The 22591-nt window shown below is 41.2% G+C and overlaps 1 protein-coding gene across 5 annotated transcripts in view; it reads left to right on the top strand.

Annotated features, from left to right (window-relative positions):
* Nucleotides 1-18663, top strand: part of mast4 (microtubule associated serine/threonine kinase family member 4) — a 69208-nt gene extending 50545 nt beyond the window's left edge. For 4 of the 5 annotated variants that reach the window (XM_008325732.3, XM_008325734.3, XM_017038633.2 and 1 more), the window contains 24 exons: nt 1337-1406; nt 1856-1934; nt 2026-2180; nt 2269-2344; nt 2429-2638; nt 2944-3045; nt 4277-4409; nt 5381-5442; nt 5567-5658; nt 5887-6095; nt 6199-6337; nt 6515-6647; nt 6729-6894; nt 8244-8345; nt 8996-9118; nt 9397-9506; nt 10333-10454; nt 11004-11218; nt 11628-11828; nt 12077-12303; nt 12627-12749; nt 12917-13053; nt 13862-14046; nt 14151-18663. In XM_008325732.3, the coding sequence (XP_008323954.1) occupies nt 1337-1406; nt 1856-1934; nt 2026-2180; nt 2269-2344; nt 2429-2638; nt 2944-3045; nt 4277-4409; nt 5381-5442; nt 5567-5658; nt 5887-6095; nt 6199-6337; nt 6515-6647; nt 6729-6894; nt 8244-8345; nt 8996-9118; nt 9397-9506; nt 10333-10454; nt 11004-11218; nt 11628-11828; nt 12077-12303; nt 12627-12749; nt 12917-13053; nt 13862-14046; nt 14151-17749 (6770 nt within the window). In that variant the 3' untranslated portion in view covers nt 17750-18663. The remainder of the gene's footprint in view (nt 1-1336; nt 1407-1855; nt 1935-2025; nt 2181-2268; nt 2345-2428; nt 2639-2943; nt 3046-4276; nt 4410-5380; nt 5443-5566; nt 5659-5886; nt 6096-6198; nt 6338-6514; nt 6648-6728; nt 6895-8243; nt 8346-8995; nt 9119-9396; nt 9507-10332; nt 10455-11003; nt 11219-11627; nt 11829-12076; nt 12304-12626; nt 12750-12916; nt 13054-13861; nt 14047-14150) is intronic. The other variant, XM_008325733.3, reaches the window with a different exon arrangement.
* Nucleotides 18664-22591: the final 3928 nt, after the last annotated feature.

Genomic DNA, 22591 nt, shown 5'->3' with positions numbered 1-22591 from the left:
TCAGGATCAACTTCCTTATGTTTTTGTTAGAATTGACTGACTTTAGAATTTCATTAGAATTGACTGATGACTAAGCTCCAACCTGGGACAGGCGTCCCATTCTCCAAGTGAATGTTGCTGTTGTTCTTCCTTCCTTCCTCTTTTCAGTTTTAATGAGGTCATTTCCTCTGGGCTGGCTAAAACGTTGTACTGAGAAAATTGTGATGGAAACCACTGCTTTATTAAGGTTCACAGGGAGTTGCAGTTGATTTGATCAGCATTGTGTCAACCATGCACTGCATTGTGTCGTAGCATCCTGTCATTCAATGCTAATACACATTGAAGGTAAAGTAGAGGAAGAAACTGATGTGAACATTGTATTCCCTGTTTGAAGCAAGAGCTCCATGTCTAATGATGCAGACTGTAAACACAGAGAAGCTAGCTGCTACAGGGGAAACGGATTTTAGCCTCTTAATTAAATGCGCACAGAAATAAACCAAGGTCCTTTTAAGCTTGTTTTGTTTTATGACTTCATGTCTTGTCCATTTCCATCTTTGTCCATGTCTGGTTCCTCAGCCTCAGCACTGACTTCGTGTTAGTATGTCACCACAGCGGTTTCCTTTTTAAGATGCATAAGAAGCCAGTCTTGACCTTTACCTCCTGTGTTGATACAGTTTCCCACACGTTGATTCATGTCATGTAGAGCCCAGCTGGTCCTTGAAAACAAACTGCTGTTGTGTAATGAGGGTCCGGTGTAACATAAGTCAAGAAATTGGAGGAAAGGCTTGGCATGACCATGCATAGCTGGAAAATGTCCAAAAACCCATGTTATGTCTGAGTGTGCTGTTGATGGAAGTGATACTCTGGAATGAGCTGTGGGTGTTTCAGAGAGTGATACTCTGGAATGAGCTGTGGGTGTTGATAGTTTCTCTGGTTGCTGACCGTCTTTTTAACCAGTTTACTCTTGCTTTATACCACTCACAGATCTCTTGTTTTCTCATACTGAGGTGAAAACTGAAGGGTTTTTTAGGTTAATCCTAAATTTGTTCTCTACAAAGGATAACATATCTGGTCAAATGTTTTAAGAACATTTGGTTGCATGTAAACCCGTCTGGTTTATACAACATTACCAGTACAAATAAGGACATTTATGCCTTAATTGACTTGGCATGGCAGTATTGAAATTCTAGTGTTTTATTTTTGCCACACAGAAGTTTCACAGAATGTGAGAAATTTTCTACTGATATTTGTGGCAGTTACAAAGAAAAATGCAATACTATGTAACTTAATCCCCTGTTGGCCCAATTATTAGTTGTTTTTCTCTCAATATTTAATTTGTCTGTGTATTTTGTTGCAGGAACAAGCCCACAGGACAGTCCCAGAAACTTCTCTCCTAGCGCCTCTGCTCATTTTTCTTTTGCCCGAAGGTAACACAAAACATCATAAGGATTCAGCTGCACACACTGGACAACAATGTAGCTAACAAGTCAGCATAAAAAAAATGACTGTCAGGAATGTTTATTTTGTATTAATGCCCTGTCATAACATCATGTTAAGTTATATTTCAGATTTAGAGCAGATGTAGTTTTATTGTATGCATAAGCTTTTTTAACCATTTCTTCACATTTTTTTTGTATCTGTCTGATACTGATTTTTATATTTTTTTATTTCACACTTTGGTTTTGTATTTAGATCCAGTTTTACTTTCTGTAGTAAACAAATTGCATCAGGTTCATCACTAACCATGTCATTTGATCAAAAGCAAATACACGTCACTGACCAACATGTTTACCAATAGAGATGTTCTTCAGCTGTTGAATGTTGGACTTTGAGTAGTGATTGTTGTATTTTGAGTATGTGTGTTATTTTGTGACAGGACTGATGGTCGCCGCTGGTCTTTGGCCTCCCTTCCCTCCTCTGGATATGGAACCAACACACCCAGTTCCACAGTCTCTGTCAGTATCAAGTTTTTTGTTTTTTTTTTAACACACACACACTTGTCATCTTTTTTTTCATGTTGAATATATATATTTGTTTCATTTACAGTCATCCTGTTCATCACAGGAGAAGCTGCACCAGCTGCCCTTCCAGCCCACGCCTGACGAGCTGCACTTCCTCTCCAAGCACTTCTGCACCGAGAGCATCTCTGGGGATGAATGCCGCAGAGCGACGGCCATGCGACCTCGCTCACGCAGTCTCAGGTTTCAACGCACTCGTACAAATCCAGCATCGGCTTATATGTGTCACCAATGGCACATTACACTGACAGCATCACATTTTATTTTTCAGCCCTGGACGATCTCCATCCTGTTTCGACCACGAGATTATTATGATGAATCACGTCTACAAGGAGCGGTTTCCTAAGGTTTCACACTGACTTCCCTGCCAACATTATTTTCCATTTATCATTTGGCTTTCTGCTAACCTTGCATCTCCATCTTCACTGCAGGCCACAGCTCAGATGGAAGAGAGAATTCAGGAGATCATTCGCAGTAACTCTCCAGAGAACGTCCTCCCTTTAGCAGATGGCGTGCTTGGCTTTGCCCACCACCAGATAATTGAACTTGCCCGTGATTGTTTGGAGAAGAGCCGGTTAGGACTCATTACCTCCAGCTACTTCTGCGAACTCACTGACAAGCTAGAAAGGCTTGTTCTGGAGGTGAGCGGATCTACAGGGAAGGTTTTGGAAGGAGGTTCATAAAAACACAAATGGGCCACAAATGCCCCAACAACAAATGGCATGAAATAATTTAGAAATGTGTTAATGTGGTGAAAGAAAAATCATTTTAGCTGCAAGTGATGTAAATGAGCCAAACTGTTCATTTTTGTTCAACCATAAAATTTAATGAGAAAAAGTTGTGATCAAGGAGATCCATGCTGTTGAAAAACTGTTCATAACGTCAATTAAAACTTTACAAATCTGTGAAATTCTGACTTGTTTCCTTCTTTGTTGTTTCTTCATAGTCCACAGAGAGGTCAGAAAGTGAGGAGGTGAACTTCATTAGAGAGCTGGCCAAGAAGATCCTCATCATTATAGCTAGACCTGCTCGACTTCTGGAGTGCCTGGTAAGTTTTATATCACGAACCCCCGCCTAAATCATCTGTCAGTGACTTTGAGAAATTATTTCAATTTGTTTGTTAGGATTGTGTCATTTGTTCAATCCGGCTGGCAATTCTTTGCATCTCTTTTAAATAATGCACAACATGTGGTATGGCTCTGATTAAATCCCTGCTTTAGGTGCCCTGCTGTCTAGTCAACAAACAGCTCTGATTGGCTCTTGTCTTCATTTGTTTGTGCATAAAGAAATCAGCACTGATTGAACTTTACTATTTTTTTGTCCTGTTTTTATTAGTTGAGTAATGCATTAATATATTTTGTCATCATCAAGTCCCACATATCCTGTTTGGAGGGTGAAGAAGGTGGATGCCTCAGTCTTTGACAATAATTAAATAAATAATTGTATCAGAATTTGCCAAAGCTACAATAATAGGACGTCTGTAGTTTCTTGTTGTTTCCTTGTCGAAGCACTCAGTTTAGACGTTGACCTAAATGTATAAATGTGATTGCAATAGGAACAAAACACAGCCTGGCAGCTCCCCGTGGATTATCAATTGGGTTTCTTTGGGAGAAAATAGAATTGTCCCTGGTGCACATTGAACCTGAGTTTGGTCTTAAAGGCTGTTGTGCAGATGCTGTAAAATGTTTGCTACTGATTGGTTTCTCAGGTTTTCGAGTCAGACGCCACTGGTACCACAAGATTGGCAAATTCTAAGATGTTTTAACTTTTCAAATACCAAAATACCAAACATGATCCAGTCTTCTGCTCCGAAGAGTTTAGCAAGAAGTAGCTTCATACACACGTAGTGCTTGTAAAGAGCAGTTTTTTGGGGTTTGCAGCAGGCAGACTTTAAAGACACGACCTGCCTCAGCACTAAATGGCAATGAAAAAGAGAAGCATTTAGCAGCTGTAGATACTTTTCTCCAGGGATTACGGACTGCAGACAGCCCTGGACGAAAAGAAATTAAACCAATGACATTGTTTTCTTGTCTGTAAGATGAGATAAACTGTTCCAGAGATTCAGCTAAAAAGTTTAAACAATTATGCCATGATAGTGGAGATAACCACTACAATGGCACTCAAAAATTCCACTGGCACACACTGGAATTCATGTGTGTCTCACAAACACACACGATCTAAGCCTGTGTTTTAGATTTGTTGTTAACCACCATTTAAACTTTACTATCTTTTTAAACGTTTATTCCGGGATTCTTTTAATTATTCTATGTTGTTTACAGGAATTCGACCCAGAGGAATTTTACCACCTTTTAGAAGCAGCCGAAGGTCATGCTAAGGAAGGCCAGGGCATCAAGACGGACATTCCTCGTTACATCATCAGTCAACTGGGACTGACACGAGATCCACTGGAAGGTACAACAAGTGTTCAGTCTGTGATTATGACAAATATAAAAACAACAGGTAGCAGTTCTGAATGCAGTGCAACTGTTGTGGAGATGTACTGGAATGAAAGAATTGAACTGTGAAGGGAACCAACAGACAACAGACTAATGTCCTGGCATGAACAGACTGTCTTAATGGCCCTGTGTATCACCACATTCAGCAACCAACAACATTCATTACAACTAATTAGAAAGGAATGGCCTCCCTGCTGAATTTACACATATCCACACAGACTGGATCATCAGCCAGTGTCTCCGTTCATTTCCCATGAGTCCTTCCTGTCTCTCCATTGCCCGATGCTTTGTGTGCCTGAAGCAAACCTCCAAGAAGGGACAGATGTTAAAAATCAGATGAAGTGTGTTTGGGGACCCTCCAGGGACCAGACAAAAACCCCCTCTGTGAATTCACACACACATGGACTTGGCGTGGTCGCACAAAAATGCACACACAGAGAGAGGGGGAGAAGAGATGCAAGGTGGCTTATAATGAGCACTTGTTCTGGAGTAGTGATTTTCAAAATGAGTGTTGGACATGTGTTTGTGTTGCCACATGTGATTTTCACCTCATTTATTCTCAATTCAAAATACATGGGAGTCAGCACTGTCAGCTTAATGGGTGAATAAAAGCTAGAGGCTGATGTTCCTCAGCTGTTTGGTTTCCTTGTCTTAAAAAAAGGTTACGCTTGAGAAGGTTATATGGTTCTAATAAAAAAAAGGCAGCCTTTACCACATGTAATTATCTTTCTGCCTGCGATTTTAATTTGTCATGTTGTTATATTTTCATAATTGTTAATCTTGTGTGTGTTGTATTTGGATTATCTTTCCACTGGTCTGTGGAATATTATACATTCCATTAACTGGTACAAAAGTGAGCTAAACAAATAGAGTATAATTGATTGATAAATTACATTCTTTCATTTATTTTTAATGTGTTCTCCACAGAAATTGCTCAGCTGACCAGCTGTGACAGTGGGATAGCAGAAACCCCAGACACGGATGACTCGGTGAGCAGTGGGCAATCGATTAGAGTATTGATCTCCTCAGTCTTTGTTGCATGTGTACCCGTGAAATAAAGATTATATCTTTTTGATTTGTTTCATTATGTCTCTCTCTCTGTCTCTCTCCCAGTCTCAGAGCCTAAGTGCAGCCTTGAGGTCCCGCAGAAAACCCTGTGAATTGGACTTTGAAATGATAAAACTCATCAGCAATGGTGCCTACGGGTGAGAACTTTTGTAACGGTAGAGTTCATGTTGTGCTAACAAAGAAGCTTTCTGTATAGTAAAGCAGCCAGCTGAACAGAAAGTGAGCACTTAAGATTCTGGTTCTAGTTCATTAGATGGGCGCATGTTTTTTATCCATTCATTTTATCCTAGTATCATCACCGGTGAATCCCTTACCACGTGTAAAGTGTTTGATGTCCTCTTTCCTACCCGACATTTCTTCTGTAGGGCTGTTTATCTGGTTCGACACAAGGAAACTAAGCAGAGGTTTGCCATGAAAAAGATCAATAAGCAGAACCTGATGTTGAGAAACCAGATACAACAGGCCTTTGTGGAGAGAGACATCCTCACCTTTGCTGAGAACCCTTTTGTGGTTTCCATGTACTGCTCCTTTGAGACTCGCCGCCACCTGTGTATGGTTATGGAATATGTTGAAGGTCAGTGTGTGGGTGTTGGTTTAAAAAAAAAAAAAAGGTCTGCTGAAAGCAGTAACACTTCGTGTCAAACTCATTTGTAACTTCAAACCATTGATCTCCACAGGTGGCGACTGTGCCACCCTTTTGAAGAACATGGGTCCACTGCCTGTGGATATGGCCAGGATGTACTTTGCAGAGACAGTGCTAGCTCTGGAGTATCTTCACAACTATGGCATTGTTCACAGGGACCTCAAACCAGACAAGTAAGACTGAATAATCGTCAGATGTAAGGTCCTTTGTTCTGCCTTGTGTTCTTATGACATTTCATGATCCCATGGACAGTAGAAATATGTGGCATAATTGTGCAAATATCACAGAAATCTTTACGTCAACATTTGTCCTTTCGCATCTTCTTTTTGTCCTCGTCTCCTTCTCCACAGTTTACTGGTTACTTCGATGGGTCACATTAAGCTCACAGACTTTGGTTTGTCCAAAGTTGGCCTGATGAACATGACCACTAATCTGTACGAAGGACATATTGAAAAAGATGCCAGAGAGTTCTCTGACAAACAGGTAAAAACATCAGTGAAGCCCAGTCGGCCATTTTATCTCCCTACATTTATGTGTCTTTACCTTTATCTTTTTTTTTCATAGGTATGTGGCACACCTGAGTATATAGCTCCAGAAGTGATCCTGAGACAGGGCTATGGGAAACCAGTAGACTGGTGGGCCATGGGAATCATCCTCTACGAGTTTCTTGTGGGGTGTGTGCCATTCTTTGGGGACACACCGGAGGAGCTGTTTGGCCAAGTCATCAGCGGTCAGTATGACCTCATCTCTCATGAATTTCTTTAGTTTGTTTTTCATTAACATCTTAATTTCTTTAAACTCCCAATGTCAAGGTTTATATTTTATGTCAAAATTTAGCAGAAAAACCTAAATTTTTATCAATTGACTTTCTGATCGTACTCTTGCCATCTTGGATTTTAAGATGGAAAAAAACACTTGTACACTTCATTGGTTAACTGTTTATTTTTCAGACTCTCTCCGTGACTGTTAGAGGTGATTTAAATGAAGTGCTACAGCGTCTGGCATTTATATTCGGCTGTGAACCTCAGAGAAATTCCCAAACCTCACTCAGATATGAATTAAACATTAGCACTGACCCTGAGAAATTAGCTGATGTGAGTTTTTATCTAATTTTTAAAGGAGTCCCTCTGGGCCTGAAACGAAACGTGGTGTTGAATGGTGTAGTTTGATTTCAGACCAGGAGGGAAGTTTTAACATTTTAATAATGTTACTTTCTCTTGTGCTCTCGTTGTAAAAGCTGTGCAGAACCAATCTTCCAGTGTGGCTCAGCAGTAGCAAAATAAGGACAGCCTCTGCCTGTGCCAAAGAAATGAATGGCAGGCCATAAGTGATTTGGTATTCCCTCGATCAAACTGTGCCAAGCCTCTGAGAGTGACTGTTAATTAGAAGGGCCTGTGCACACTGAATACATGCCATTGTGGCCCCAGGCTGCACATACATATTCATAGCCCACCTACTAAATTTGATTAAAATGGAGGACAAATTGTGCAACGTGGCAACTGTCAGCATTGGCACAGGGGTATAGTAAAGGCATAGCTTTATTTTTTAATTGCATGTTCCTCAGGTGTTATACATTATTTCATTTTGTCAAATGTTAACATCAATTTGGTCTGATTTACGGAAAACTCAAATGAAACTCATGCAGGTTTGGTATTTTTTACTTTTAAAAAATGATTCATGCTGTTAGGTTTAATATATAACCAACATATTATGTGACTTAACAGTGAAATTGTATAATTTTTCTAATTGTCTCAATGATGTTCTCATTGTTCTCGTGTTGTATTACAAACATAATAGATTATTGGCAACTGCCGTTTGCCAATAACAGAGGAATGGGCTTCACAGTTTAAACACATTTCTAAAACTGTGAGCTGAAGGGCATGGATTTTTTTATTTTTGTTTTATTTGAAAAAATCTTTTTCTTTTCCTTAATTGCTTTGGAAAGAAGCTAAGCTTGAAAGAACTTGTTTCCCCATAATATTTTTACTCACACACATATTGAATGGTTGAATTAAAATTTCAAGAAACCAACTGCTTCTTGATCATTCTTTCTCTGTGTTTCCCCCTGTGTGTTTGTAGATGAGATCAACTGGCCTGAAGGTGAAGATGCTCCACCTCTGGATGCTCAGGAGCTCATCACTTTGTTGCTCAGACAGAATCCTCTGGAAAGGATGGGTGCAGGTATGCACGCACACACACACACACACACACACACACACACAGAGAGAGAGCTCAGGACACGTGACACAGCCTTTAACTTGGCCAGGACTCCACAGGCTGCCATAAATTCTCCTGTGACCGTTAGTGCCACCTCAGCCCTGCTCATTATTCTAAGTCACCGGGGGAAGAAATTGAGGTCATCCAACGGCAGAGCGCTTCATCCCGTGGTCTATTCACCTCTTCACTTTGATCAATTGCAATTATAACATTGCCAGTCCGTGAATCTTGTTCCATGCTCGATCAGCCAGTACAAACGTGTGGTTGTGCAGACTGCAAATGTGGCCGTGACCTCGTACAAATCTTTTAATAGGAGGATTGCATAAAGCCAGTTTTCCATGGTGACAGTTAGGCCTTCTTGTTCGTCCAACTGTGGCCCCGCTTGGTTGCCATTCATCGAGACCTCTGCTCTTTTACAAAAGGTCACAGGCAGGAAATTGGACCACATAATTTATGCCTCATGACATCAGTTTTGGCCCACAGCCTATGTGGGGAGAAAGACACAGCATAAGCACTCCTACAGCTCCTGTGACTGACACAAAGTTCAATGTCATCTCAACGCTTTGCCCCTAAATTCTACATAAACATTTATTTGTGTCTTTTCACGCCTGTAGGTGGAGCCGCTGAAGTGAAGGAGCATCAGTTTTTCCACAATCTGGACTGGAATGGTCTCCTGAGGCAGAAGGCGGAGTTCATTCCTCAACTCGAGTCTGAAGATGACACCAGCTATTTTGATAGTGAGTTGTCTCACACCTTATAAACGAAAAGGAGAAAAAAAGGTGACAGATTTACACAGACCTCCTTCCGTGCCCTGCACACTCTGTCATAAATACTCCTTATATCAGGTCTGGCTCCGACAGGCAGCAACTATGAGCTACTCACTGGATAATATTCAATTTCCCTAAGCTTAAATCACACTCCGACACAAAAACTCCCATTAACTGAATACGATATATTTTATATATATATATATATATATATAAGATTTGACATAAACTCTTTCCTTTATTCCCAGCTCGCTCTGAGAGATATCATCACCTGGAGACAGAGGAAGAGGACACAAATGATGAAGACTTTAATGTGGAGCTGCGGCAGTTCTCCTCTTGTTCACACAGAATCTCCAAGGTGCCACATGACACTACTTTCTTTTTTTTTTTTTTTTTTTCAGTCTAAAACCATCATCTTTAATTCATGATATATACTAGCAGCCACATTATGTAAATAAACTGATGCCTTCATTCATTGTGATGCCCGTCTCGTGGGAGAGAAAACAGAAAAATCAGTTTTCCATATGGAAATTTGTTTTTTTTTTCTAGATCCCACTTCACCACCACAGTAATGAATGTAATTTCCAGCTTTGCATATATTTTACTTTTGCAAATATGATGTTTATTTATGCTGAACACAATACACAATAGAGTCCTACACGGTGGGAGTAGTTTGGCTTCGCTGTAGTTTAAATACAAAGAGCGTTCTCAGACGTGGCAAGGCGTTCTCACAGGAAGAGTCGGGCTTTGTAGAAGAAGCATTACCAGGTTTCCTGTCAACACTCAAATACTTCAGTAGAGGGGTGCTCAACAAGTAGAACGCAATCTACCAGTAGATCATAGAGTTAGTGAATCAGCAAATAAAATAAAAACAGAACCATGAATTAAGTCACTAGGACTAAATTCATAACCATTAAAGTATTAAATCATACTGTGCAATACAGCAACATGTCATGTATATATAAAGTATATTCAGTTTATATGTAAATATATATTTGCTATTATCAGTGTCGATCATTTGAGCCTGGACATCACCACTATGTACTTAAGTTCAGTAGATAAAATGTCCCAGTTACGACTTGAGCACCAAATGTATTTTCCTGTTTTAAAAATCAGTGTGTAATATAACATGATATTGCACTGGTCGACCAGTAAAACTTTTTTTTTTTTTATGTGGCTGTCAGGTTTACAGCAGCATCGATTTGTCACGTGGCCACCTGGAGGAGAAAGGAGAGACGGAGGAGAAGAAGAGTGAGAGTCCTTTGACTGTGGACACTCTCAGCTGGACTCCAGACTTTAATGAAATGTAGGTTTACATCTCACACCCAGTCAAGGACTTTATGTCTTCAACACACCATGATTTATGTTGCTTTGTTTAAAGTGACGCTGTGTATAATTTACTGTTGTCAGTAGGAAAAGTAAGGTTTCATTTTTACCTTCATACATAGATGTTTTAATTGTGTTTACAGAGGACAGAGAAAAAACCCTTTATACTTTAGCATTTGTCTTTTTAAAATTATTTCTTAGAGTTCATTGACAGTTAATGAGTCCAGGGACGTTTGATTAACTAATACAAATACGGTGTGATATAACTTGTAAATGATGTATCTTCATCAGCCAATGATGATGTGAATTGTATAGAGACAAACTTAAGATTGTTAATTACAAGCAAATTAATTACATTTTGAGGTCTGGCCGGCCACACAGAATGACCACATTCGACCTGTGAGCCCTGTGTTTGACATGTGCCCCAGATTAATTTACAGGTTTAAGGTCTCTGATTTTAATAGGATAGATAGATTTGAAATGTGATAACAAGTTCATGAAGATCTTTCTTTTCACCATTTTCATTCAGGCCTTCATTGTCCCACTCCACTGACACAGACAGTGTGAGTCAGGGCCCCAGGCCCACTTTGCTACCAAAGTTTGCCATCTCTGCTGAGAGCGAAGGCGACGAGTCCTCAGGCCTCGGTGAACCCAGCAAAGCCTCCTTCTCTATCACAGACCTCCCACAAGATGAGCCTGAAGCTGAGACACCAGGCAGCACTCACAGTGGAGCCACACTCTCTGGTACAAGATGAGATGAGATGAGAGATACTGGTGCATTTTAAAGAAAAAGAAACATGGTTTCATATAAATAAATATATAATTTTTTTAAAGCCACACAACAGCCTACAGATTTTTTTTATTTCTTCCTCTTTGAGGCCCATTCACAGACTAAACAATAAATACAGCAGTAATTAAATGTTGGCGATGATGGGATTCTTTATTATGCAGACCTTTGGTGAAGATGATTACTTTTCTATGTACACAAAAATACTTAATACTCCTATGTAGTTAAAAATGTATGATCTCAGTTCCCAGTGACCTGGAAATTGACCTTGAAAGACCTTAAAGTGCTTGAATTTGACGAGTGTATGAACCATATAATGTGTTATTGATATATATATATATATTTTTTTTTTTTTTTTCCCTTTAGGAAGTTTCTCAGACCATCTGGACCAACTCACACCCAGAGGTGAAGGTCCAGAGAGTCCTGACGGCTCCAACTTCACCTCCGCAGAGCAGGCGCCTCAGTCCAACTCCCTCCATCCTGACAGTGCTTCAGAGAAGACTGGCGCTGTTGTCAAGGTCCCAAAGTCTGTGTCAGCTGGTGCTCTTTCACTCATGATCCCTGCTGGTGAGTCATAGAATTACATTAAACAAAACACAAAGATACACTTATTTAGTATCTATTAGTAAATTAACAAAAATGGTCATGATACAAATTGTCAAATATACAGTAAATCAAGTGAATAACAAATGAAGTGTGGTTTCATACCTGTGAAATCCCATAGTCCACCACCGTACCTGCGTGGAAAATCAAGATGACAAACTGACGAGAATGAAGCAGGGTTAAAGAATCCTATTGTTCTCCTCTCACTCCAGATATGTTTGGAGTGTCTCCACTGGCCAGCCCACTGTCCCCTTACTCGATGTCCTCAGACCCCTCCTCGCGGGATTCCTCTCCGAGCCGAGACTCCTCCCTCTGTGCCACCAACCCACGGCAGCCTGTCGTCATCCACAGCTCCGGAAAGAAGTTTGGCTTCACGCTGAGGGCGATCCGGGTGTATGCCTGTGACAGTGACATTTACACTGTCTATCATATGGTCTGGGTAAGACAGCACTCTTGTGTCCCTCATACATACATTTGTTTAAATTTTGGTTTTTTCAGTGCAAATAAACACTGTTTTTGAGGGCAATAAATTGAATAAAATTTACCACCATATGAAAGCGAGCAGAAGTTTTAAGAGCAAAAATGTTTTTCAAAATATTACCATTTTTAAGACTTTGAATCAGTCTCAATATTGATCTTTTATAAAATCTTTTTTTATAAATATGTTTATTATCTTTTTTATAAAGTTCTGTTGAGATCATTAAAAAAAAATCACAGTGAAAACAGTTATATCATAATAAGTGATATGCTTTTGATAAACAGAATGTGGAAGATGGTGGACCTGCACATAAAGCAGGACTCAAGGCTGGAGACCTTATTACTCATGTCAATGGAGAACCGGTCCATGGTCTGGTCCACACTGAGGTGGTGGAACTACTGCTCAAGGTAAATGAGTGTGCGCTACATATAGGTGCAATCCTAATGTACATCTAATGTGTGTGTCTGTGTGTGTGTGTGTGTGTGTGTGTATATACGTATATATATCTGACCAACATAACATTTATTATAAGATGTTTTTAAACATTTTTAAAAACTTCATCTTGTCTTTTTAGAGTGGTAGTAAAGTTGCGATCTCCACGACTCCCTTTGAGAACACGTCAATAAAAACAGGTCCAGCTCGGAGGAACAGCTACAGGAGTAAGATGGTCAGATGTGCAAAAAAAACCAAGAAGGAGAAGACACCAGAAAGGTTTGATTTTAAATGAACTGTTTTCAGTAGCTGTATATTTTCTTCATTGTTTTAATGTCTTCATACTTTGCTTTTCAACGTTTTTCTGTTAAACTGTAAAAAGTGCGAACACTTTGATCTTCCATAGTATAATTTATTTACGTGAAGGTCAACCAGGACAGCAGATAACAATCACTGAGCTCAATTTAACTGCAGTACGCTCTGAGCCACTGCTGAAAACACAGAAGAATCACTGTTTGTAAAAGTGGAATCAATGACACCAGCCTTAAAAGGTGTGTCTGTTTCCTGTTGGCCCCTGGAGCCAGATGGAAGAAACTGCACAAGACATGACATGTGAGCACCAGAGATAATAAAAAAAACCTTCACATGCACAAACCCTCATGAACTACATGTTACAGGGCATTTAGGGTTATTTAACCTATTAACACTTAATTTACCAATAAGAGAAATTCAATAAATCAACATATAGAGTGAATTTGTGGAAAATAAAATATTTAACCCAGAAATGGTTGAAAAAGATAATCCATTGAACAGAAAGACTGAGAAATATAATCAGTGCTGGGGAAATGGGTTATATTTGCAATAATATTTCACTAAGAAGGAACATGTATTTTACTCTACACAGTGATATTATGTTTTTTAAATGTAAGTAAAATAAGTCTGCTCTCCTGTGGCTGCAGACACCGACTGGATGTTACCTATATATTATGTTTTGCACCACAGTCCTCAGTTTCTCTCTCATCATTGCATTATTGTGATGAGGAAATGAAGTAGGTTTCTCTTCATATTTTCATCTTTTTCTTTCCAGGCGTCGCTCCCTTTTCAGACGTTTTGCCATGCAGCCTTCTCCGCTCCTGCACACAAGTCGCAGTTTCTCCTCTCTCAATCACTCTCTGTCATCTGGTGAGAGTCTCCCTGGCTCCCCCACTCACAGTCTCTCACCCCGTTCTCCAACTGCTGCCCTGCGCCATGCACCTGATTTTATTCAATCAGGTGATGATCAGAAGTATTTTTATTTAAGACTGAATGCTAATTTCTCAACTTTGTTAAATACTATAACTATTGTTATTTTTGCTTTTTTTCTTATTAACCTCCAGGTGGGAACTCCTCACAGAGCAGTTCTCCCAGCTCCAGTGCTCCAAACTCCCCTGCGGGCTCTGGTCACATCCGCCCCAGCACACTTCACGGTCTTGGCCCAAAACTTCCCGGTCAAAGGCTCCGTCAGGGGCGACGCAAGTCTGTTGGGAGCATCCCTCTGTCTCCTCTCGCTCGCACACCTTCACCTACACCTCAGCCAACGTCTCCACAGCGCTCACCCTCTCCCCTTCTCGGCGGACATTCTGTTACTATTTCCAAAACAACCCAAGCTTTCCCAGCAAAGATGCACTCACCACCCACAATTGTCCGACACATCGTCCGGCCCAAAAGTGCTGAGCCTCCTCGTTCTCCTCTGCTGAAACGAGTCCAGTCGGAGGAAAAGCTGTCTCCCTCCTACACAGGGGACAAGAAGCACCTGTGTCCCAGAAAACACAGTTTGGAAGTTACCCAAGAAGAAGTCCAGGATGAGGATGTAGGGCCCGGAGAGCGGGATCACAACATCCTGCACAGTGTGGAAGAAACAGCCAGTGAGACCCCGGCCATTAACCGCGTACGCCCCGTTGAGCAGGGCTGTTTAAAGAGGCCCGCTGGTCGCAAAACGGGTTGGCAGGATTCCACCGAGGAGCTGGACAAGGAGAAACTCAAGTCCAAGATAGCTGTGAAGAGACAGGACTGGTCTGAAAGGAGGGAGTCTCTACAGAAACAAGATGCCCTCAGAGAATCAGAGTCCTTCACCCTGTGCGTTGATGAAAACAAATCCCAGAGCAGCCCAGAGTATGGGCCGGTGGAGGCCAAGGCTGCTGGCAGCACCCTGAAAGATGTTCTGTACAAGAAACTTAACACAAGAGCTTCAGAGAGCATCATGGACTCAGCTGGTGGCAGCGGCGACAGTGAAGGACATCGAACATCTCACTGCTCCATACACACAGAGAGGCAGTTCTGCAGGCAAAGTAAAGACAGCATGAAGCCTGACCGACTGGACTTCAAAGCTCCCAACATCGAGTTCACCAGGAAGAGGTTGTCGTTTGAAGATCGGGAAGACTGCATCTGTCGTCTGTCTTCTGGCATCCACGAGAACCTCCATTTTTCCTCCACCAGGTCTAAGAGTCTGCAGCTGGACACAGCCATGTCCTACGAGCACATGAAAACGGGAATGGGGAGTGTCCACTCCAGCCCCGACAGTCTGACCTCCAAACTTTTCTCTGGTAGGGGAGAGAGCGCTGTAGAGAAACTGCAGCTCATTTCTTCAGCAGACTCTTCTCTCAGAAAGACTTCCTCTGAATACAAGCTGGAAGGACGCCATGTCTCCTCTCTCAAACCTCTAGAGGGCACTCTGGACATCGGCCTGCTCTCAGGGCCCAGGGTGTCCAAGACTGAAACCTGTTTATCCAAAATGACTGAGAACCTAAATGACCCTGTCCCTGTGACTCCTTCAATCCTGCTTCAGAGTCCCGTGGAAAGACAGTTTAATGTCCCCCAGACAAAAATGGCAGACAAACTCAGGAGCCCTCTCTCATCTTCCCCGAGTCCTGAAGGGTTCTCTTCTCCAAATACCATGGCTGTCTCCAAAGAACAAACAAACATAACTCCCAGGGAAGTAAAAAACTGTAGAAAAGACCAGAAAACAAATGACAAACAAAGTGAGTCGTTTAGAACTTCTTCCACCAAGGTGGAGACCTCAACTTTTGTGAGTAAACCAGAGAACAGGAGTGCTGTGAAGACCACCTCATCACTGGCTCATGAGCTCAGAAGCCAGCGGCACACGTCCCACTTTTCCTGTGGAAAAACTCCCTCCATAAGGGAGGTCAGCAACGAGGATCAGGAGGACGAGGCGGAACAGGAAGCAACACCTCACACAGGACAACAAGGTACCGTCGGCTCCACGGTCGTCTCTTACTCTTCACCAAAGATGGAAGCAGATGCCAAAACAACCTCAGCACCTACACAAGTGACGCCTGCATCTGTGTTTCCTGTATCGCTGAAGCAGAGTTCGGATACAGGTCAGAGTCGGAGCGCTGTGAAACCTCCACCCAACTCCCCTGTGACCTCTCCTACAGCAGCCAGGGTTCAGAACAAATGCACGTCTGTGGCCATTCCAGAGAATGTGCTCTCACAACAGCAACTGCTGAACACCTGCTCCTCAAAAACAGAACCATGCACGTCCGTCATGGCCTCACCATCTGCTACTGTGCGTGATAATAAATCCTGCAGATCAGAAATACGAGTCCAGCAGGACCAGAGTGAACCGACTGCAAGTAAGGACAACAAGTCCGCTACCAAAGAGGTCGATGATGCAATAACCTCAGATATCAGCACAAATGGAAAAGTGAAGGCAACTTCCAAAGAGGAGCTGAAGAGAAGCATTTCCACCACCAGTACAAGCACGTCGTCGTCATCATCGGTCTCACTGATCAGACAGGAAAAGGATGTGTCTCTCTGCCAAACAAAAAGTCCAGACTCATCACCCAAGACAAAAAATAATGTAAAAATCACAGAGCACTTCTCAAAAACCTACCAGGCTGAAAAAACATCACACAAATCATCAGGCTCAGAACACAGCGCCTCCAGGAAACAGGAAAGTGCTGCCAATGCGAAAGACAACAGCGCGGTGCTTTTAGTCAAACACAAAGGTTCTGCTTCACTCACTGCAAATGAAAATGTCTTAAGTGCAAATATTAACTCGAAACCGGAGGTCGTGTCTCAGAGCGCTCTGAAGTCAGAGATGGAAACGAAGCCGCTGGACGTGAAGCCTCACAGTGCAGCAGTAAAAGGAAGTCCAAATTCAAAACAGAACAATATGTCTAAGGAATCCACGCTCTCCTTTTCAAATACAAACAGTCCAGCCAGCCATGACGTTAAGCGGAAAGAAAGCCCGCTGACATCTGCTGCTGAAGTAAATCAGAGAGAATGTGCTCTGCTGCTGACGCCGTCCTCAACAGTCACTGACGCAAAGCAGAAGGAAATGCAGCCAAAAACCCATGCAGCAGCTACAGGTCATACGGGGAAAGAAAACACAGACTCCAAATCGCTGAAATCTTTCCCTCCAAAAAGTGTCTCTACACCTCCCCCAGTTCCTAAGAGTTCTTCACCTCCAACACCAGTTATTAAACACACAGACCAACCGCCCCACAACCAAGTCCCAGTTATTAAAGTTCATCACGGCCCCAACGCAAAGAACACAAATTCATTGGCTCTCCCTCCACCCGAGCTGCAGCCGCTCAGGACGCAGCCCTCACACCAGTCTGATCCTCCACCGGTGCTGCCCAAGCCGGCGGTGAAGAAAGAAACTCCGCCCAGCAGTGGCAACCACTCCGCGTCAAGGGTCGCCAGCACCTGCGCTCCTCCACAGGAGGCTGCACCCAAGGCCTGCAAGGAAAACCCCAGACCTGACACCCTCAAACCAGAGGGTCAGAAAACCAACAGCACTCCAGAGAAACAGAGCACAGCCGAGAGGAAGAAGGACAACACGAAAAACACTAAGAGTCTCTCGGTCAAAGCTGCTGCTGCTGCTGCTGCACTAAAAGACACTTTGGACAAAGACAGTGCGAGGAACAAGCAGCAGAAGGAGTCGTCCAGGAGCTCCAGTATCAAAAAGTGAAGAGGAGACACAGAAGGAAGGAGAGCAGCTGAGACTCTTAGTCACACTTAGAAAGGGTTTGTGCAAACATTTGTGTTTTGTTCAAGGACCGGGAAGCTGTTACATGCTGACAGAACAGGAGGCCTGCACGCGCGTGTGTGGGTGGGTGTATGTGCTCGCAAGCGTTTGTTCTATGTGTGCGCGCGTGTTTCCACATCTGAATGTAGGACGCCAATCACTGATCACTTTTGGTGTTAAGGAGGATGACTTTTAAAGCGATTGTTTGTGGGCTTTTGTTGATGTCAGATTTGTGTGTGTATCTGTGTGTGTGTGTGTGCATCATGAGGTGGACGAGGAGAAGCCTTCTAAAGGCTGTGACGTACTGTCGAGTCAGTGCCATTAATGATTTTTGAATTGCACTCTGACTTCTAGCTTCGAAGGGGCCTGATGTTTCAATCTTTTAATGCAGTAGATTTCTTGGATTTTTCGATTTTTCAGGAGGGTGTGGGGTGGGGTTTTAAAATTAAGCAAACATGCCACAGGTTTAGGTCGTACCATTTTTAAGTTGGGGTTCTGTGCAGTGGTACTGTCAGTTGAAAACGCACTGCGTCCTTTCTGCTTTTCAACTGAAACTAAAAATCAAACCACAGATTCATCTTCTAGCTGTAGAAATCCTGAATTAGAGGGTGGGGGGGGGCAGCTTAGGTTAAGTGGGGAAATCAAACTTGCTGTTTTGAGCAAGGTTGTGGTGTTAAATTCACATTCCTCTGACGTGTGTACATATAGTTTTGATTTTTTTTAAATGCAATATATGGTGTAAATATGAAAGCACTGTAAAACTGGGAGTAATGGGCTTTACATGATTGTTGTTTGTTATTGTATGTAAACATTTTTCTCAGTGTCACGTTCGTAGCGCGTTCTGGTTGAAAAAAAAACACTCGTGGTCGAAACTAAGCTGCTGTCATGGAGGCATCGTGTCTGTGAGAAACTAAGCTGCTGTCATGGAGGCATCTCTGTCTGCGTTAACAGAGAAATCCTTTAAATTTTTAACCACACAGCACTGTCGTTAGCCATCACCACTTATTGTCAGTGGGAGAATTAGGTCCAGTAATTAAGTTCTACAGTACTTGCTTATAGTGGAAGGTTTTTAGAGGGTGTGTTACATTTTATTACATACTTAAAATATCTCCACAAGTGCCGTAAACCTTCCTGAAAAGACACCACTGTGCTAGCATAAAGGTCGAGGAGGGGACGCTACAAACGGAGTGAAGCAGCAATAAAAAAAAAAGTTTATTATCCACTCAGAAAAAAGTTTTATCCACAAGAATATAAATACTTTTTAACTTCAATAATAGAAAATTAACGTCAAGAAATAAAACCTCACCTCCGTTGAGACACATCTGTGATGAGGTAAAGCTGTGTGCCAGTACCGCTAACTACCTACATACTTCACCTAAACTAAATAATCTAAATTAATTTCTCTCCAAGTCTCTAATTAGTATTCAGGAGGACAAAGCATAAACTCAAAATTCTAACCCAGATTAGTAAACCTAGATTTATCAGATGATCCTCTTACTAAATTATCCTGTTCATTTTGAACATTTTTGTTTTCAATGGCAGCTAAAATCATTTTGAATTGCGTTACTGCTCACTACAGGGTCTATTTTCAACCCAGAAGTGTCCTTATCCCTATAAAATAGATCTACAGGCAGCAATCTTGGTCTGATCCTTTTTCTAAGAACATTTTTGGATGTACTTCCTCAGTGACTATGTAAAAAAGAGTATTGAAAACAGTATTGAACCAGAGGTTTATTGGTTCATTCACAAACAGGTGAAAACTATGCTGGTCATTCAAGTAAAACACGCACAGTGGTGTCTTATCAGTACCAAATTGTGTTGCATAGCATTTGTAATGATATTTTGAGCACGTCAAGGAACAAAGACAGTCTAAGAATTGAAGAAGTCTGATTGGTTAACCTGCTCACTGACCTGTTACTACAGACTTCTCTCTAACACATTTTCATATGGTCCAAATTAAACTGAATTCAAGAAGTCAGAGAGAGTAATTTTGACATTTTCGATTAAATGTAGCATTAAATGATAAAACTGTGAGAGCTGTGACGTTGTCCAGGTGGCTAAAGATGTGTTCGCTGACCGTCGACAGCGTGAGAGGCAGGGACGGTGTAAAATACTGGACGGTGAAATGAACCAGCAGCTCTGTATTTGTTTGCTACCAGCTTCTGCATCTGAGTTGTTTTAAAGGCTGTGTGCATCAACATGTGTGCAGCTCAGCCAGGAGTGAGAGGGAGTTCCAGTCCTCAGTGCTTCACTGTTTGTGTTTTCAAAAGAACTCTAGGTGTCAGGCTTGAGTCAGTGTTGTTAAAGTCACGTGTTAGTGATCCAGACTCTTCATAACGAGCCACAGTAGAAGATTTTATATAGAAAAATAAATGGGCATCACTCCCACCACATCCACAGTATACATATGGTGTTAACGTGCAAATACTCGGTACTTCTACTCGGTATGTAGGCTCTCGTATAACAGCGTCCACTTTCTGCAGTTTCCACTCACGTAGACACATTTCTGTAAAGTAGACAAAACAAGACTCTATTCTAGGACACTAAGTATACAATGCAGTATTTTGCGCTGGTGTGCTGGTTAAATACCACGACAATATTCCTATAGTCTACTATGTGTAGAAGTTAAACAAAACACCAGACGTTGAAAAGAGTTGTTTAAATTTGCAGAGATTTGAAAGAATCTGATGTGTATTTGATTGTGAGAGAATAAATGCACCTTAATGCTCGCTTCAGTGACTTCAGATAAGGTGAGTATAAAATTAGATTTTCTGGCTAAGATGGTTTAGTAATTCTTTGTGTGTCCTGACTGCAAATTACTAGGAATCACAGTTGTTGGTGTTGGTTTTTTCTTCTGAGATGAAAATAAACCTCAAAGCACACTCAATGTTTGTTTACAAAGTATGATGGATGTATATTTTGTATATTGTGTGTTTGCCAAATCTCTGTTCTGTGTCACAGATGATGTGGTTTGTAGTCGTCTGAGACGTCGCGCTGTCGCCACCAGGGGGCAACATGAGAACATTTGTCTTTGCAGTGATCGATGTCTTCGCTGTCCCTTAACTAGTGTTAGATGAACTTGCTTACATTGGTTTGTCTTTTAGAAAATGTGCAATAAAGGTGTTTTGAGTTTTGTATTTTGCTCAAGGAAAGCTCTATGGATGTCATAGATGTTGTATATTAAAACAGATATTTATACTTATAATGTTGCATAATACTGAAAATGAAATAAAATTATAAACCACTCGGATTTATCTGTTGTTTTATTCGGACATCCTAAAGTATCCAATAAGTCAATAATTCATGGCACAGTAAAAAACTACAAAAAATATTTTATTTAAATTTTGTTTTCTATTTTTAAGTTCTCTTAATTCAGTTTTTTTTACTTTCTATGTACTTTCTATACCAGCACGATTTTCTTAAAAACAATTTAAAAAATGTATATTTTAATATTAATAAATATTTTAATTGCCGTGCCAATAATCTGCTGTGTGTCTGTTGAGTGACGTCTGTTTTGACTTGTTCAGGCAGTTTTTTTTAATTTATTCTTGCTCATCTCTGATCATTTATAATGGGGTTATTCGGCTTTAGGCACAGCACCCTCTTGTGGCATTACAATAGAACATATAGCCAGTGTGTTACCCATTTGTAATCTGTCTGTTGTCTGTACATTAATAGGCTTTTTAATCCACAGACACAATCACAGTCCTTGCATATACCCGCTATTGTGTTGTGCTGCAGCTTCAACTTTTACTGCAGTTTTTGTAATAAATATTATTGGTATTTTTCAGAGCATCTCATCTGGTGATTTCATAAAACAATAGAAAAAATATGATTTACTAAGGGGGAAAACAGCTCACCTTTATATGGAAATCTTAATGCAGAGAAAAAAAATTGCATAGAAATTAAAACCACTCAGTAATTGTTGTACGCATTGCTACCAACAGGGGGCAGTGTGTTTCCATGTGCCTCCTGGGTGGGTCCAGCTGGAACAGGCCTCATGTTATGCAACACATATTGAGAACAGATAAAGAGGACGAATGTGGAGCAACATGGTGTGTGGACGGAAATCCTCCCCAGATTAGACTCAATCTGATAAAGCTGCATATTTAAACTGCTTCTCTAATGTAGATTACAATTCCCAGGCCTCAGCAGTAAAACCAAAACTGTTTTTTTTCCTTTCTGCTTTTAAAACACAATATTTATGACAGAGCTTGTTAAACAGAAAATCGTTTGTAAATAAGAATCACAGTTTCTCTTGTTGCTAAAATCTGATTTCCTTTGTATCTTTTTTTTTTTTTTTTTTTTTAAATCCCAGTGCCTCCTTGGTCGCTGATGTTAAACAGTGATACAAATGCAGCAGCATCCACGGAATCATTACTGAGCAAATACATTAACCAAGTCAATATAGAGGAGAAAAAACAAAAACAGTTCTAGTTCTACTAAATGTGTTAGAGAACATTGCTGCTGCTGCTGCTGCTGCTGCTGCTGCTGCTGCTGCTGTAGATAAACACAGTAATAGGAGGATCTGCCCGGTAACTAATTTATTATCATTAAGTGACCAAACGCTGCCTCCTTCACCTGTTTCTCTGCTGGGAACACTTTGCTCCCACACAGAGTATTTCTGTCTAATGTCTCATTAAAGCTGTGAGCCTGCACTTCATCTTCATGGCTGTGATGTAAACAGTGTGTACTTCTCTGCTGTCCCATCATTAGACCCATCATTCGGATTAGAGTCTTTACAGCCTTTCTGGTTCTGTACATTTATCTCAAATACTTGGAAAA

This window comes from Cynoglossus semilaevis, chromosome 14 (assembly GCF_000523025.1).
Source record: "Cynoglossus semilaevis isolate Cse_v1.0 chromosome 14, Cse_v1.0, whole genome shotgun sequence".
Classification (NCBI taxonomy): domain Eukaryota; kingdom Metazoa; phylum Chordata; class Actinopteri; order Pleuronectiformes; family Cynoglossidae; genus Cynoglossus; species Cynoglossus semilaevis.
This window is presented reverse-complemented; position numbering and strand designations above follow the sequence as displayed.